The 18,496-nt window shown below is 40.7% G+C and overlaps 1 protein-coding gene across 1 annotated transcript; it reads left to right on the top strand.

The window, feature by feature from the left end:
• The first annotated feature begins 877 nt into the window (after window positions 1–877).
• Window positions 878–13,053, top strand: wnt16 (Wnt family member 16). Its single transcript, XM_033038289.1, has 4 exons — window positions 878–1,218; window positions 1,321–1,547; window positions 4,440–4,735; window positions 9,944–13,053. Exons 1-4 carry the CDS (start codon window positions 1,124–1,126, stop codon window positions 10,406–10,408), a joined length of 1,083 nt encoding a protein of 360 aa, XP_032894180.1. The 5' UTR covers window positions 878–1,123; the 3' UTR covers window positions 10,409–13,053.
• Window positions 13,054–18,496: the final 5,443 nt, after the last annotated feature.

Genomic DNA, 18,496 nt, shown 5'->3' with positions numbered 1-18,496 from the left:
ATAACATTTACGAAATATTTCCAAATAGATAAAATGTGATTAGAGTTATCAAGGCCAGAACAACATTTAATACCGCACTGCCCTTGCACACGCACACAATAAAAATGCTGAAGTCCGATTGAGTTTAACATTTAGAAAATATTGCCTGAACAGTATTTCATTGTGTCAGGGTCAAATCATTAATAGTACAACCCTACTTCAAATGACAATATTTTTACGGAGAAATGGTTCAAGAATCTGGAAACGTGGCTGAACTTAATTTCCACATTTCATACAAACTTTTAGATGGTATTTATTTAACTTGAACAACGTCAGCAAACAAAATATAAACATTGCCTGGAATAGGCAACAACGTATCTGAAAAGAAAAGACACACTTCATGTGGTTACATCGCAGTTTCTCGCCACTGATGTTGCCTCGCGCGCTGCGTGTTTCCGCGTTCTTTACTTTCATTTAAGATTTCCAGAAAATTGAGTTACTTTGCTTTTCCGCACAATTATTAAATTACAAATCGGCTCCTATTCAATAAAATAATATTAAAGTGGACAGAATAGAGTTTGTGGCAGCATCGTTTTAGTAAGTTCTGTGTGTGTGTGTTTGTGTACCGACTAACAAGCTGGTAAAGCACTTCAGAACTTAAGACCCACAATGATTTCAACTGAAGTTGAACTTGAAATATTTTATTAAACTCTTAGCCTCCACCCGCAGCAGAATGCAACCCATCTTGTGTTTGAGGTTAACACTTGAATGGATAAAGTATATAGAGCACTTCTCCGGGTATGGTGTCACAAGGCCACCGACCAATCGCTCCAGTAGTCTGCCTGTTTTGTTGTAATGTTGCCTTTGTCCAATGGGCTGTTGTGGGCGGCAACTAAAGGTTTGTCAGGAACAATCCTTCCCAGGGTCAGCTTCATCTCTTTTGTTATTCTGCATCTCTTTTAAACTTTGCCTCCCCAGTCCACCGGTCAGTGTCCCGTTCTGTAAACTCCCGGGGAATTACAGAATGGACAGTGTGTTCGTTATAAGGAACAATCCCCCTAAAGTTGCAGGAGTTTGCGCTTATTTTCAATTGCATTAACGACGCAACACACTCGCGTGGCAAAAGATAATAAATGATTCGGTCATGGAGAGAGGGTCTTCGTTTGGATTACACCGGCGTTCTGTGTTATTCGCCGTCATTCTAACTGTATTTCCATGTTACTGTCATGGAAATTGGATGTAAGTAAAGCTTAATACGTCCAACTTAAGTGCGAGATGCCTGTCTATTCGCGGCGTGCAGTTTATTTGGTAGTGATGTACGTTTCTATATACTCGCGACAGGTGGCTGGGATCCACAGCCAGTGGACTCACGGAGAAGATGGGCTGCCCGGCTTTGCCGCTTTCAAACAAACTGAAAGATCTGTGCAAAAGGAAACCCAGTCTTTTGCCGGCCATTAAAGAAGGAGCGCGCATTGGTATCCACGAGTGCCAAAGTCAATTTAAACACGAAAGATGGAATTGCTCCATCACCAGTGATTACTCCGTGTTTGGCTTTGAGCTAACCAGCGGTAAGTCAAGAATTGTATTTTTAATGAATGTTCCAATCCAGGTATAAATAAAGCCACTGCTTCAATGCTCCAGCCAGAGTAGAAGATGGAGTTTCATTATTAGGTGGCAACAACATATGCAAATCCAACGTTACTATTTCTGATGGTACACAAAAATGCTGGAGAAACTCAGCGGGTGCAGCAGCATCTATGGAGCGAAGGAAATAGGCAACGTTTCGGGCCGAAACCAAGGGTTTCCTATTTCCTAAACGTTGCCTATTTCCTTCGCTCCATAGATGCTGCTGCACCCGCTGAGTTTCTCCAGCATTTTTGTGTACCTTCGATTTTCCAGCATCTGCAGTTCCTTCTTAAACACTTTACTATTTTTTATATCTGGCTAAATCTAATACCGTCGATGCAATAAAAGAACACTGCAGTTGTTGATTAACACAAAATGTTGGAGTAACTGTTGTTGTTGAATAGGTTTTAGAGATTATCATTTTAAATGTAACGATGCAAGTTGATTCCACTGTTCCGTGAAACCGCCAATAAGTAAATGAGCCATTCTGCAGGTCATCGTGCCGCTGCTTAATATCCCCATGTAATTTCCGTTAACTTTGTCAACAAGTTTTCAACCCTCATCTGATATCCGTTTGGTGAAATTAAACGTTTCCGAACACAACAAAAAATTGTAAGAAAAAAGATAGGAACAGTTGAGGTGAATTTGACTGTGGAACCAGTGTGATATAACAAATTACAACGTTAAACCAAATTAAGTTATTTATGGTGGGGAAAGAACTGCAGATGCTGGTTTAAATCGAAGGTAGACACAAAATGCTGGAGCAATTATTCCTTCTCTCCAGAGATGCTTGCTGACTTCCCTCTAAGTTGCTCAAGCATTTTGTGTATTTAAGTTATTTATGGTGTATTGTAATCGCATTTTAAAGAAAAATACCTTCTTTACACGATGGATGGTTTCTGTCGGATAAACGTATCCAGTTACAATCATTTAGTAAAGTATTTTACAGAAAACGTTGCTTTTAAGGGGATCGGGGAATTTCGGACAGATAACGATCGGTGTAGGTCGTTAAAATGGTTCTAGAAAATGGACAGGTTACAGCAACAAAAATAACCCCTTCATGTACTCCACAATCTCACCTAATGGTTACATTTGTGTGCGCGGTCCACTGCACCGCCCGCAGCTGGGGAAAGGGGATAGTGGACATTCACGGGAAAGTATTTGATTTCTATCTGTACAACATTGTGTGTGCCGTTTGCACAGGAAACAAGCCGACCATATTTCAATGAAATGGAAATTAAGAATTGCAAGCTATTCAAGTCCTTTAGTACTTGCCGCTTGCTTGTTCTCCTGCCTTTCAGAGCGCAAGCCGGAACCATAAAGTAAGCCGATAAGAATTTATCATTTGTTAAATATTCATTCATGAAAAGACGGCCAGCTACTCACCCTACACACGCCGTAATGAGTCTGGGGTCCTCGTGTGACTACCGAAGTGTTGACTCTCGGCTCCAGACTGGCGCCGGAACGCGGGCATGGGAGACTGCATTGACTGAGATTGCAGTACAAACTCCACGAGATATATATAACAATTTTCTGGTTATAAAGAATTGTTTGTTATTGAATGTTTCTTCTTGTCATAGAGTCGTACATCAAGAAAAAGGCTATTCAGCCCAATTTGTCCATACCGACCAAGGTCCCCCCACATTTGCACGCATGCTTTTCCTACCTTCAACTACCTCCCCTGACACCTCTTTCCATATACCCACCCATGCGAAAATGTTCCCTCTCAGGTTTCTAGTAAATGTTTCCCCTCACATAAGACCTATGCCGTAGAGGCACACAGCGCAGAAAAAAGCCCTTCGGCTTAACTTGCCCGTCGACGCTGGTGCCACCTGCCCTCTGGTTTGATTCTGATACGGGAGGATGTTATTTATACATCCGTTGCGGTGTGTAAAAGCAAAACATAGGGGACATTTAAACAAAAAGTACACACATTGCTCAATTAGCAGCCCAACCCCTAGACCTAGACCGCCTAGACTTACATGATCTCCCACTTTAATCCCCTTCCCGTTCCCATACTGGCCTTTCTATCCTGGCCTCCTCCATTGTCAGAGTGAGGCCCAACGCAAATTGGAGGAACAGCACCTCATATTTCGCTTGGGCGGCTTACAACCCAGCATATGAATATTGATTTCTCTAATTTCAAGTAACCCTTGCTTTCCCTCTCTCTCCATTCCTCCCCCATCCGATTCTCCAACCAGTCTGATTGACCCACTGATTAAATTGTTTCTTTATATGCCTCCCTGTCACCTTCCCCTAGCTAACAATGAACCATTCTACATTTCCTTGATCATCGTCTGCTTTCACAAGTTCACAAGTTATAGGAGTAGAATTAGGCCATTCGGCCCATCGAATCTACTCCGCCATTCAATCGCGGCTGATCTCTGCCTCCTAATCCCATTTTCCTGCCTTCTCCCCATAACCCTTGACACCCGTTCTACTCAAGAATTTGTCTATCCCTGCCTTAAAAATATCCACTGAGGGCCTCCACCACCCTCTGTGGCAATGAGTTCCACAGATGAACTACCCTATGACTAAAGAAGTTCCTCCTCACCTCCTTTCTAAAAGAGCGCCCGTTAACTCTCCCACCAATAAAAACATCCTTTCCACATCCACTTTATGCCTTTCATTATTCTGTAAGTTTCAATGAGGTTCCCTCGACCTTCTAAACTGCTTTGATCTGTCATTTTCACACCTTACCATTCCATATCTCTAGTCTCCCTCTCCCCTGAGTCTCAGACTGAAGTAGTGTCCCATTGCTATACTTGCTATTTGCAGCTGCTATGGGAAGAATGTTGCACTAACGGCGTGCTTTGCTCTGCTCCGCGGTGCAGGTACTAAGGAGAACGCCTTCATCCAGGCGGTGATGGCGGCGGCGCTGGTGCACGCCGTGACGCGCGCCTGCAGCGCGGGTAACCTGACCGAGTGCTCGTGTGACCGCAGCCTGCAGGCCGGCGGCTCGGCCGACGAGGGCTGGCACTGGGGCGGCTGCTCGGACCACCTGCACTACGGCACGGCCATCAGCAGGAGGTTTGTGGACACGAGTGCCCAACCGACGGACGGGGAACTGGAGGCGGACAGAGAGGCGCGGGCGAGCATGACCCTGCACAATAACGAGGCCGGCCGGCAGGTAGGGAACTCTTTATACCCCCTCACTCACTCATTTTTATCCTCTCTTCCCCTCTGCCACACCACAATGTGCACCCATTACTTCCTTACCCCTCCCCGTCCCTTCCCAACCCCCTTTTGTCCTCCTATTCCTTATGACCTCCCCCCCCCCCCCCCCCCCCAACCCCCTCCAACTCCCCCCACTTCCATCTCCCTCCATCCCCTCTCATACATACAGAATAGTGAAAGGCTTGGATAGAATGGACATGGAGAGGATATTTCCACTAGTGGGAGATAAGGACTAGAGGTCATAGCCTCAAAATTAAAGGACGTTCTTTTAGGAAGGAGATGAGCAGTCATTTCTTTAGTCAGAGGGTAGTGAATCTGTGGAATTCTTTGCTACAAAAGGCTGCGGAGGCCAAGTCAGTGGATATTTTTAAGGCAGAGATAGATAGATTCTTGATTAGTACCGGTGTCAGAGGTTATGGAGAGGGCAGGAGAATGGGGTTAGGAGGGAGAGGTAGATCAGCCATGAATGAATGGCGGAATAGACTTGGTGGGCTGAATGGCCTAATTATACTCCTATTCCTTATGACCTCCTTCCCCCCCCCCCCCCCCAATCCCTGACTACCTCACCCCGCCACTTCCCAATTCCTCCGACCCATCCCAACTCCCCCTCCATTCCCATTCAACTGTCCCAATCCGATTCAATCACATCCGAATCCTTCCAACCCCCAACCCCCCTCATCCCGTTTCCAAACACCCCCCCTCGTCCACTTGCCAACCCCTTACTCCAGCCGTCTATGGCTTTTTTCAGATTGGGTTCTGTGTCCCTCTGTTAAACTCCAGTGTCGCCATTCAGTCTTCAGTAAATGTGGTTAAACATGGCCACAATCTCATGAGAAAGAAACAAAAAGTGCTGCAAATACTCAGTAGGCTACAGTTAACAAAACAAAAACACAAAATGCTGGCTTGACTCGGCAAGTCACACAGCATCTCTGGAGGACACAGATGGGTGACATTTCCGGTTGGGACCCTCTTGCAGACTCATTGTAGTACGGAGGAGAGAGCTGGAAGAGAGGTAGGGGCGGGTCAAATGATAGGTGGATACAAAGGGCTCTTTATTTGGACAATGAGTGGACAATGGCCAGAAATGAAAAGGCAAAACATGTGAGATAAGAGAAGAATAGGAGATGTGTGAAATGTGAAGCTTTGGTCAATTTAGTATAGGAAGGTTGTCATCAAGTTGAAAAGAGTGTCAAAGCCATTTACAAGGATGTTGCCAGGACTTGAGTGCCTCAGCTGTAGGAAAAGGTTGGGCAGACCAGGACTTTATTCCTTGGAGCGCAGGCGGCTGAGTAGTGATCTTATAGGTGTGTATAAAATCTTGAGGGGCATGGATAGAGTGAATGCAGAGTCTTCACCCAGGGTAGATGAACGAGGAACCAGAGGACATAGGTCGAAGGAGAGAGCGGAAAGATTTAAATAGAACTCAAGGGGGCAACGTTATCTTGGATATATAGAGGTGGTTGAGGCAAATACTATAACAACATTAAAAAGGCAGGTACAAGTGGACATTTACATGGATACAAATGTTTAGATGGATATGGGGCAAGTGGGGGAAATGGGACAAGCTTAGATGGGGCAATTTGGTCAGCATGGATGTTGATCCGTGGGACTAGTTTCCGTGCTGTATGACTCTGTTGGAAACCTGAAATAAAATCAAATGCCAGAAAATGTACAGCAGAACAATTAGGGTGACACGGTGGCACAGCAGTAGAGTTGTTGCTTTACAGCATAAAGCTGCGGGTTTGATCATGACAATGGAGTCTGTACGTTCTGCCTGTGATTGCGTGCGTTTTCTCCGGGTCCTCTGGTTTTGTCCCACAATCCAAAGACATGCAGGTTTGTACGTTAATTGGCTCTTGTAAATTGTCCCTGGTGTACAGGATAGAACTACTGTACGGGTGATTGCTGATCGGCACGGAATCAGTGGACCAAATGGCCAGTTTCCCCACTCTATCTACAAACTAAACTAAACAGCACCTCTGGAGAGGAACAGTTAATGATTCTGTTGATAGTTTATGATTTTTGGCACTTCATTTATATGCAGTTATTCCATTCCATTTTTCTACAGAAATTCTGATATTTTTTATTAGGAAATGTTACTGTGGCTTCTGTATCCTTGAGCAGATTTGTTTTCCAAGTTAATTGATTATACACAGCAGACTATTTGACCAATCATGCCCTCCTCTCCCTCTGCTGACTCATTGGTTGACCTATTGTTGCCAGTAAATGTTCTTTGCTTTGAATTGTCTTTCACACTCTAAACAAGAGACTGCTGGGATAAGTACATCATTATTAACTATTGAAAGTTTATCCCTTACTAATGAGTACAGTTTAAAGCCTTATGTTAAAACAAATAGAAATTCACAAGGTGACTTTCCACCTTGAGATGGTTCGTCACTGATGAGATATAGTTTTTGTTTTTTAGTTTTAGAGATTCAGTGCGGAAACAGGCCCTTTGGCCCACTGAGTCCGTACCGACCAGCGATCACCCCATACAACAGCACTATCTTACACACTAGGGATAATTTACGATTTACCGAAGTCAATTAAACTACAAAACTGTAAGTGTTTGGAGTGTGGGAGGGAAGTGGAGCTCCCGGGGAAAACCCACGCGGTCACGGCGAGAAGGTGCATACTCTGCACAGACAGCCCCTGTAGTCGGGATTGAACCAGGTTCCCTGGTGCTGTAATGGCAGCAACTCTACTGCTGTGTCACTGTGCTGCCCCGATTTGAATGCAGGTAAGAACAAGAGAAAATAGGAGCAGAAAAAGCCACTGTGTCCCTCAATCCTGCCCCACCATTCAACATGACCATGGCTAATCTATGCTGGCCTCAGCTTCTCTTCTGTGCCAGTTCTTTATAATACTCCATTCAGTAATCTTTCAAATATCTATTAATCTGACCTTAAATATATTTAATAGACTGACTCCAATGCGACTTTTTAGGTAAGGAGAACAAAAGTGGGCGCAGAACTTCAGAGTCACGAACACCTTTATAACTGTAACAAAACCTCTCTATTAAACTTCAAGCCCATTGGAATGAAGGCCAGTGTTCCATTTGTCTTATTTGTCTTCTCTGGACTTCATTCATTTGCATACATTTAGATAAATATTTGCTTTTTGACTCCTTTTCCAAACTGCATAACCTCATGCAACCTTTCATTAAATTAAAGAATAAGTCTGAAGAAGGGTCTCGACCCAAAATGTCACCCATTCCTTCTCTCCAGAGATGCTGCCTGTCCCGCTGAGTTTACTCCAGCATTTTGTATCTACTTTCAATTATAGTTGTTTCCCTTTTCTGAGTTCTTATAAATTAAAGGCAGATCAGCTTCCAACAGGTTAAGAAACCAAAAATGTCCTATTTTGCATGTTAACCAGGATCTCTTACACCTATTTTGGCTTGATATTTAAAATCATGTCCAGATTTAAACATATCTGTGATTCAAGAAACAAAACTGCTGGAGGAACTCAGTGGGTTGAGTAGTGTGTGTGTGTGTCTTTCTGTCTGTATATGGGGGGTGGGGATGAAATGCTGACATCCATCCCCACCCTCCCACCCCCCCCCCCCCCCCCCTCCCACCCGCACACATGCGCACACACACACACACACAGAAGCTGCTCGGCCCGTTACGTTCGGCATTTTATTTTTTACTTCAGATTTCAGCATCTGCCATCCTTTGTTTATCTCCTATTCCTGTGATTCAGTGACAAAGGTCTGACATTATTATGAAACTATTATTTCATTTTCCGCATTCCTGGGCTGTTTGAGCGCCATCGAGGTCAGAATGATGACACTAAGACAAAGAATGTTTGAATTCAAGTGAAAGAAGAATTTAAATTGCTTTAACAAGCCCCTATCCTGATCTGCTATCCTGAATAATGTGGGTTAAGAGTAAAGCAATGAAAGTTCTGCAAATATTTTAACCTTGCAGATATTTGCATTGTTAATCATTCAGAAATATAATGCACCACTGGTAGAAGAGATTGTGCTAAGATTGTGTTTTTGTTTTGTTTCTATCCTGGAAAACAGTGGCTGGAAGTTGAGCTGCCCTTGGAACATTGATATATTCTCAATATCTGGTGCTGAATCTGCATTGGCAAACTTTATTAATAATTCCCTAAATACATTTACAATTCAGTATTACTATCACAGTTCTGATTTTTTTTCCTTACAGTGACATTGAAACTATAGCTAATCCTCACATTTACATTTGGAACTCTGTGCTCATTAAAGTAGTAAAATTGATCATGATGCTATTATGTGAATTAAGATGGGATGCAGATTCTGGCCCTAAATTGTCATTGGAGCCAAAAGCTTTGATATTTCTTTGTGGGGTTTGGGAGCTCGTATTTGCTTGTGAAACCGATTTGCATTCCATAAATTTAGCAACAACGTAGGCTACAAGGCTTTCCATCACCGTCGGCGAGAACAAAGACGGACCCAGTGTAGGGGGGCCGCTGATATCAAAGAGGGGCTCTGGGTGGGGAAGGAAGAGACTATGTATTGTATGCAAAATAAAGAATTTCTCTGTACGTAGTACACGTGACAATAAAGTATTGCAGTTGTAGGAAAAATATGCCCAGACTTAAAAAGTTTCCTTTTCCATTTCTTGATTTAGAAAATAACTCTGAAGTTGCTCCTGATCACTGATCACACATCAGTGATGCCTAATCAGCTGGCATTTACAGTTGGAAACGCTGGCTTAAAATGAGTACTTATTTTTTTCTGCTTGATTTAGTTAACATGGAATAGGTTTCCAAAAGAAAATTCATATTACCACCATCACGCTGCACTGCAATATATTCACTTCATATATTCAATGAAGACAAAGCAAATGGGCAGGTTAATGGTTAGAAGGGTGAGTGAGTTATGGGCCAAACACAGGCAGGTGGAACTAGCTAAAATGGGTATCTTAGTTGCAATGTATGAGTTGGGCTGAAGGGCTTGTTGCAATGCTGTGTGAATCTATGATTGTAAATGAGTTTCTGTGATGAAGTTTGCTTAATGTCTGTTCTAGGTAGACCAGTGCACATTATTTCATTATTTTACTTAGTAATTGAAAAGGCAAAATGCATGAGAGATGTATGTTTAATTTATAAGGGTTGTGTATGTAAACTAAACAATAGTGGTGGTAACCATTTGTTTTGATTTCTGCTATAGGCTGTGTCCAAGTTGATGTCAGTGAACTGCCGGTGCCACGGTGTGTCTGGCTCCTGTGCGGTGAAAACCTGTTGGAAAACCATGTCTTCCTTTGACAAAATCGGCCAATTCCTCAAAGAGAAATATGAACACAGTGTCCAAATACTGGACAAGTCAAAGAAGAAGGTTCGTCGTAAAGACAAGGAACAGCGGAAAGTGCCAGTGAAGAAGGATGACCTAGTCCACATTAAAAAGTCTCCCAATTATTGCGTAGAGGATAAAACGTTAGGCATCCATGGGACTCGGGGACGTCAATGTAACCGAACCTCTCCCGCTGCAGACGGCTGTAACCTGCTGTGCTGCGGAAGGGGATACAACACACACGTTGTCCGTCACGTGGAGCGATGTGACTGCAAATTCATATGGTGCTGTTATGTGCGCTGTCGGAGATGTGAAACAATGACTGACGTACACACCTGCAAGTAGCCGTGGTTTGAACATGGGAAAACACACCAAAGAAGTGTGAGATTGCTTTATTGGATTAAATGAACAATGAACTTCAAATAAAGTTGAACAGGCTGTTAGCAATAACATTTTGGATGGTCATGATCTTTGGTTGAGTAGAATATATATGTATAATATATTGTGATTTGTATCCATGAGCTAAACCCAGGAAACATCAACAAGCAGAAGGATAAGACCATCACCACTTGATCTCTCAAAGTGTATAAAAGCCTCAAATATAAAGAGCCAAAAGTAAAACTATGAGGAACAGCACAAGTACTGGAATACTACTACTACACAAGAGACTGTAGATGCTGGAATCTGAAGCAAAACAAACAGATGGAGGAACTCGGAGGGTCAGGTAGCATCTTGATGTAGGGCCCAAAACAACTATTCCTTTGCCTGCATAGATGCTGCCTAGCCTGCTTTCTTCAACAATGTGGGTTTTTTTTAACTGAAATACAATCATTAGGTGCATTTTTAGCAGAGTTTGAATAAAGTACCATTTCAACATTCCAAAATAATTGCTTGAAAACGTTGTGATTTTATGAAGCTCAATAGCACAACTTATATAAAATGGCTGCTGTACTTTGTTAAACTATAGAACAAATTAAACCTATGAAAATGTAGCATTGTCTGAAGACAAGATATTCAATTTTCTTCTGGAAGATAAAATCTAAATTATTGATCACTTACAATTGAAAACATGGAGACACTGTATTTCAGTTGCATGGCAACAATGTGTCTAAAATCGTATTACTTACAAAGTAACATAATTTAACTTACTATGGTGTGATCTGATATAGCAGTTCATACCTCTTGAAAAAATATATGTATAGAGAGTTTTAATTTTGGACGACAAGCATTCTAACAGCTAATAATATCTGTAAATATTTAACTTATGCAAAATGTGTAAAAGGACAGCCATAATCTCACTGTAAAAATTGTAGATTATCCCAATTGCTATGCTACATTATGTATAAAAATTCAGGAGAGAATTGAAAACATTTAAAATGTGTAAATTATTTTGTCTTTTTGATATCTGCGGGTTACTGGTAAATGACAGTTTTGGAGTTTAATTTTTGATACAGCATATTTGGCAGGAGATATTCCTAATTGGAAAACAAGATTTTGATACAACACATGCAGTTTTTAAAGTTACCTTTTCAGAAAATCTAGGCTTGTGTGTAACAGTTTTCCTAATTTCCCTTAAACCTCTAGTATGAGTGAGGATGATAAGTTGTGAAAAATAACAGGGCGGTGAAAAATACCACGTTGATTATTTAAAAGAAGGAGTTTTAGTTTAATGATGACCTTGGGATTATAGGTCTTGCCAGATTTGTTTGTAAAGATGAAAAATAACAAGCAACATAATCTGTTAAGAATTTAATAGTTTATCATCTGCCTTGACAGTGAATTAATCCTGTTATATAAACATTATTGCAGGCTTCCAGTTTGTATAATTAACGGATGATGTTGTAAAAACAGAGAAGCATCAATAGTTGTACAAACATCCGTGCACGAGAGTACATACTTCAGATTACATGATATTTTTAATTTATATTACATCATGTCATCTAAAAAGACATCCAAACATTTATACAGGAGGTTCTTGCCATCTGCTTGTATGCACATCTAACATTGTCATAGGCATGTTTTTTTAATCAGGCCTCTAAGGTCTTGAGACAAACCATTTATCAAAATAGTGCAAAACAAGAAAACTTCAAACTGTCCACAGAGTAAAATGTAATTTGATGCTATTATTTAGGGAATTCATTGGATTTTGTTTTACACACACATGGGGGGTTCCAATTGTCTAATCTATATTTAAAATGTCATTGCTTATTAAACAAATTCGTAATACTCTTTTATTCTAATTGTGGCAATTAGGATGTATAATCTTTCAATTTAATTAGACGTGTTGGCTTCCTGGTGTTAGTATGTGCAATTCAGTCCCTTTGAAATTAGATTGATTCCAAAATCAATCATGCCAAAATGAAAATAATTGTCTTTGGAGATATACATATACAAATTGAGGATGTGTATTTGCAGGGCACCCTGTTCAGATAAAGGGAAATATAATAGCAAGCAGTAAAATATGTGACAGTTAAATCAATGTAACATTGGTCTAAATATATTGGTTTTAAAATATTTTGTGGTGAATGAAACATATGTTATAGAACGTAATAAATATTTTACTGCATCTTTATATGTTGCTTTTGATGTGTTAAATATGGATCATTTGGTAGCATGGTTGCCTTGGCGTCTGAGGTTTGTAGCTTTAAATTCTACTCCAACAAATAAATCTAGGTCAATAATCCCAGTGTAGAACTGAGACACTCTCAGAGGTCCTGTCTTCATGGTGCAATGTTAAATCCTGCATGCCCCCTGCTTAGATACAAGAGATCCTAAGCAACAATTTCACAAAATGCAAGGATTTTCTTAATCTGGCCAAAATACATATGTTAAAAGATGATTATTGCCATTTGTAGAAGCCTTCAATGTACAAATAACTACCATGTTTTCTACATCGTAACAGTGACTACATTTCAAAGTACTTTAGACATGAATTGTTGTGGCATGTCCCAAGGCTATAAAGTGCTCTATAAAACAAAATGTTTTAAGGAGATGATTTCATTGTGTTTATTAATAAGTACACTAACTAAAATACTTTTCCAGGAAATGTGAAGTTTCCATTACATTTGTGACTTACGAGATGAGTCACTCATATAAGATGCCTAGCCCTGAGCTCATCATGTCGCCACAGTGTTTATGTGACTGTTTCAGTGAGCTACGGCACATAGGTGGTTGGGGTTAGTAATTTCATTGAATGTCAAGGGTACGGAGTTGGACTCTTTTGTTGGAGGTAATCATTGTCAAAAGGATTAGTGATGCAAATGTTCACTGCCAGTTATCAGCTCATGCCTATTTGTTGTTTGGACTACTCCATTTGCCGACAGTGGCAAATCGAATTGAGCGCCATGCAATCATCCCCAAACGTCCCCCTTATGACTTTCTTTCCGATGGAAAAATGTAATTGCTGAAGCATCTAAAGTTGGTTGGGTTTAGGATTCTGCCTAATAGCTCGAAAAGGAAAACGTAATTCTTTGATGTTATTAGAAAGGAACATGCACAAGTTGATTGGAGTAGGTTATTTGCGGGCAAAGGAATTCCAAAAAGTGGGATTGTTTTAAAAGCGTGATGGTGGGAGTTCAAAGCATACGTGTTCCTGTTAAAGTGAAGGGCACAGAGCTATCTCTATCTGCAAGAGATAGCTCTGGCAGATAGAGTATGGAAAATCCAAAGATATTTTATGAGTATCTTAGGGAAAGAAGGTAGCTAGAGAGAGATTAGGGACCCTCAGAATCCAGTGGTCATGAGTAAAAGGAGCCCCAGGAGATTAGTATGGTTTTCTATGAATATTTCTCAATTAGATTTTACTATGGAGAAAGACATGACAACCAGGAAAATTGGAACAGAAAATGAAGATGTCTTGAGGACAGTCTGTCTTAAGGTCGAGGAGGTGCTGGATGTTCTAAGGCATATGAAGATAGATAAAACTCCTGGGCCAATTAGATATATCTGAGGACACTTGAAATTCCAGGGGCCCTGGCTGAGATATACAAATCATTATCTGTAGGAAGTAACTGCAGATGTTGGTTTAAAATGAAGATAGACACAAAAAACTGAAGTAACTCATTAGGTCTCCAAAGAGTTAGGGTGGCTAATGTTGTGCCTCTATTTATGAAGAGCTGCAAAGAAAACCCTGGGAACTCGTGAACCTAACATCTGTAGTAGGGAAGTTTCTGGAGCGTATTCTGAGAGATAAAATATATATGCATCTGGGGAGATAAGGGCTAATAAGGGGTAGCCAGCATGGTTTTGTACATGGGAGTTTGTGTCTCACAAATTTGATTACGTTTTTGGAAGACGTAACTAAGAGGATTGATAAGGGCAAGGCGATAGATCACAGATTAGCCTCCGAGCTCAAAGGAATAAAGTCCTAACTTGCCCAATCCCTGGTGTGCCAGGGATGGGTGCTGTGTCCATTGTTGTTTGTGGTTTATATCAACGATATAGATGAGAATGTGCAAGGCATGATTAGTAAGTTTGCAGATGACACCAAAGTAAGTTGTTTTGTGGACAGGGAATATGATTATCAGTTTACAGCACAATCTTGATCAGCTTGGTAAATGGGCTGAGTTGTCTAATGGTTTAATGCAGATAATTGCAAGGTGTTGTATTTTGGGAAGTCAAATGAGGGAAGACCTTTACAGTGAATGGTAGGGCCCTCGAGTGTTGTAGGGAAAAGGGATCTAGAAGTACAGGTACACAGTTCCCTGAAAGAATCGTTACAGTAGATAGGGTGATAAAAAAAAGGCTTTTGGTACATTGGCCTTCATCAGTCAGGGAATTCAGTACAGAAGTTGAGATGTTATGTTACAATTGTACAAGACGTTGATGAGGCTACACTTGGAGTACCGTGTTCAGCTTTGGTCACCTTGCTTTATGAAGGATGTAATTAAGCTGGAAAGAGTGGAGAAGATTTACGAGGATGTTGCCAGGACTCGACAGCCTGAGTTATAGGTAGAGATTGGGCACGATAGGACTGTATTCCTTTGCGCGCGGGACGATCAGTGATCTTATGGAGATATTATAGGGTTAATGCACAGTCTTTTATCCAGGGAATGGGGATTCAAGAACTAGAGGGCATAGGTTTAAGGTGAGAGCGGAAAGAATTAATAGGGCAATTTTTTCACCTAGAGAGTAGAGGGTATATGGAATGAGCTATCGGAGATAGTTTGCCTCTAGCTGCTTGGTAGATAATAAAACAAGACAAAATTACCGTATAGAAGTGTAAATACTAGTGAGAACCAGGCAGCGACAAAATAATCAACGTTGATACAAATTAAAATAAGGAGGAGGAGTGCACATCAGAAAATATTAGTTGCCAACGTAAGTGGGAATTTAGAAGTATTCAAAACATATTTAATAGTAAAGGGGTCATATGTGGAGCACTGAGGCATATTAAGAACAGCAACTAGAATTTGCAGTTGGATGCTAAGGACATAGTTAAGATACTAGGTTGATACATTGCATCTGCCTTTATCAAGAGGAGTAAAAGGTGAAGGAGATAAGTGAGAGACCAAATAGGTTTAAAAGTAACACAGAGATATTAGAAACACCTTAAATATGTCATTCACCATTGCTCGACGGGCTGCATCCTAAGATGTTAATGAAAGCATAGGAGGAAAGGGCAAAGTACTGCCCTGGTTGTAATGTTCCAGTGTTCTTTGCATGAAGAGGACTGAAGAATAGAACTTTACTCCATTATTCAAAAAAGCGAATAAGGATAAACAAAGCAACTACAGGCATGTCAGTTTACACTTGGTGGTGAGAAAGCTTTTAGGAAATGTACCCAGGACATGATTAAGTCACTCAGTGGAAAATTGATTAATTAAGTAAAGCTAATAAAATGTTTGACAAATTTGTTGTTTTTTTAATGAAGTAGCAGATAGAGTTGATGTTAGTAATGCAGTCAATGTGGTCTATATATATCTTGTTCCAAAAGGCAAAGTTAAACCACATGACATAAAAGGGACATTGATGAGATGCATCTGAATTTAGCCAAATAACAGACAACTGTGGTTGACAGTTGTTTTACCGACAGATGGGAGATGAATGGTGGTGCTTCCTAGGGACTGGTTTTGGGCCATTGATTTTATTTTGATCAAGATCAACAACTTGGTCATGGAGGTGCAAGTCACAATTTTAAAATCTGCAGGTGACATAAATTTGGCAGTACTGTGATCCTTGAAGAACATATTTCTCTACAGCATAGCACAAACTGGCTGGTGGAATGAGCAGACACATGGCAGATGTGGAGAATTGTGAGATGATGCCTTTTGGCAGGAAGAATGGGAATGGTATGGTTTTAAGGCACTATAGTACAAAGGAATGCAGGAGCAGAGAGATCAAGGGATGCACATCCATAAATTATTGAAAGTGGCGCAGCAGGATAAGAGCAAGGTTAAGAAGGCAAACACAATTCTTGGCTAAATCAAGGATCTGCCGAACTTTTATACATATTACTCAAATTCAATTGGAGTATTGTGTTCAATAATGGTCACCAATAAAGGAAAGATGTGAATACATTATTAGAAGGGGATCAGAAAAGATTTATAAAAATTGATTACTGAAATGTGAGAGGATACAATGATGAGGATGGGACTGCCTTTTTTTGCAGAAGGCTGAGGGAGGATTTGACAGAAACATATAAAAGGTTGAAGGCTCTGGGCAGAGTGAATCATGGCAGAGTGATGGGGAAGGGATCAAGGATTAGAGTGGCAGTAAACATAAAGGGGAAGAGAACTAAAAATAACTTTTTAAAGTAGCTTCTTGATAAGCAGGGGGATAAAAGCATATTGTGGTAAATGGGAACTTGGAATTAATATAATGGATATATTGGTTTATTATTGTCATGTGCACTCAGTGAAAAACCTTGTTTGCGTGCCATACTATGCATGAGTACCATCAAGCCTTACGCAAGTTCACCAAGCAGTACAGAAAAAAACACCAAGAGTGCCGAATATAGTTTTACAGTAGTATAGTGGTACAGTTACAGAGAAAGTGCAGGGAATAAAAAGTGCAAGGTCTGTATTGAGGTAGAGAGTTGAGAGATCAGGACTATGCCCGAGCTTAAGAGAGAACCATTCCTGAATCTGGTGTAATACATTTTCAAGCTTTTATAGCTTCTGGCTGATAGGAGATGGGAGAAGAGGAATGACCAGGCTGAAAATTATCCTTGATTATGTCGACTACTTTCCCAAAGCAGTGTGAAGCGTAGATGAAGTTAATGAGAAGAGGCCTGCTTGTGTAATGGACTGGGCTATATCCACATCTCACTACGATTTATTGTGGTCTTGGGCAGAACTGTTGCCAAACCAAGCATCTCGATAGAATGCTTTCAATGATGCATCTGTAGAAATTGGAATCATTGGAGACATGCCAAATTTCCTTAGTCATAGAGCCACACAGCACAGAAACAGGACGTTCAGCCCAACCCATCCATGCTGACCAAGATGCTCCATATATGCTTGTGTTTGGCCTATATCCATCTAAACCTTTCCTATCCATGTACCTGTCCAGTCTGCTGAGAAAGTAAAGGTGTTAGAGTGCTTTATTTGTAATAGCTTCAATGTGGTTGGTCCAGGATAAATTGTTGGTGATATTTACACTTGAAACTTGAAGTTTTCGACCATCTCCACTCAGGCACCTTTGATGCAGGATGGAGTGTCTGAGTACAATGATTGAGATTACAATCAGAACAGCCATGGTCTCATTGTATGCCAAGCGGGTTGAGGAACTAAGTGACCTGTGGTTTCTAATTCACATACTTGTGTGTTTAAATTAAACCTAAAATCTGCAGGTAGTTAGGTTGGCTAAAGGATACAAAGCAATCGGCACTTATTAGGATGAGGGAAGTGCTCCAGAGAAAACTGATTTCAAACAATTTTGTTCCAACGTGAATTACCCATTTGAAAATCCCATGCAAAATACCCATTTGTAACACAGATCTTTTTGTCTGCATTATTTGATGCGTTGTTCTTAATCCACAGATAGACCTATAGACAAGGATTTTAGTTGATCTTTAATCCAGCAGCCACAAATGGACCAAATCTTACAGTGTAATTGCCATTGCACCTAAAGTCCTGATATTTATGTCCTAGTGCAGCAAAGGTGTTCAATCCAAGAACTGTGCAAATTAATCGAATGGTAACTTGTACATGGGAATAATTGAAGCTGAGCACGCTGCCACAGATCCATAAAATCAATCGACTATCTAAAACCATTCTAGGCAAATAAGATTTAACAGGAATGCAACTGTAATGTAATGCAAGAAAATCTACAAAATAAGAAGATTATTTTACATAATGAATGGTAATTAAACAACTAATGAGATTACGGGTATTAAGAGGAAAGAATGAAAAGTTGAAGGAAGACATTCTGAAACAGTGCTGTTCCAAAGGCTATGTTCTGAACATACAAATATTCTTGCCAGCAAGGAAG

The sequence above is a fragment of the Amblyraja radiata genome, chromosome 19 (genome assembly GCF_010909765.2).
Source record: "Amblyraja radiata isolate CabotCenter1 chromosome 19, sAmbRad1.1.pri, whole genome shotgun sequence".
Lineage (NCBI taxonomy): Eukaryota > Metazoa > Chordata > Chondrichthyes > Rajiformes > Rajidae > Amblyraja > Amblyraja radiata.
The sequence above is the reverse complement of the archived record's forward strand: the minus strand, read 5'-3'. Positions and strand labels throughout refer to the sequence as shown.

Excerpts from the sequence above, each read along its gene's own strand:
- wnt16 (XM_033038289.1), top strand. The coding sequence starts at position 1,124 with ATGGAGAGAGGGTCTTCGTTTGGATTACACCGGCGTTCTGTGTTATTC. Across the intron at positions 1,219-1,320 it reads TACTGTCATGGAAATTGGAT|GTGGCTGGGATCCACAGCCA; the intron begins GTAAGTAAAGCT and ends TACTCGCGACAG. Across the intron at positions 1,548-4,439 it reads TGGCTTTGAGCTAACCAGCG|GTACTAAGGAGAACGCCTTC; the intron begins GTAAGTCAAGAA and ends TCCGCGGTGCAG.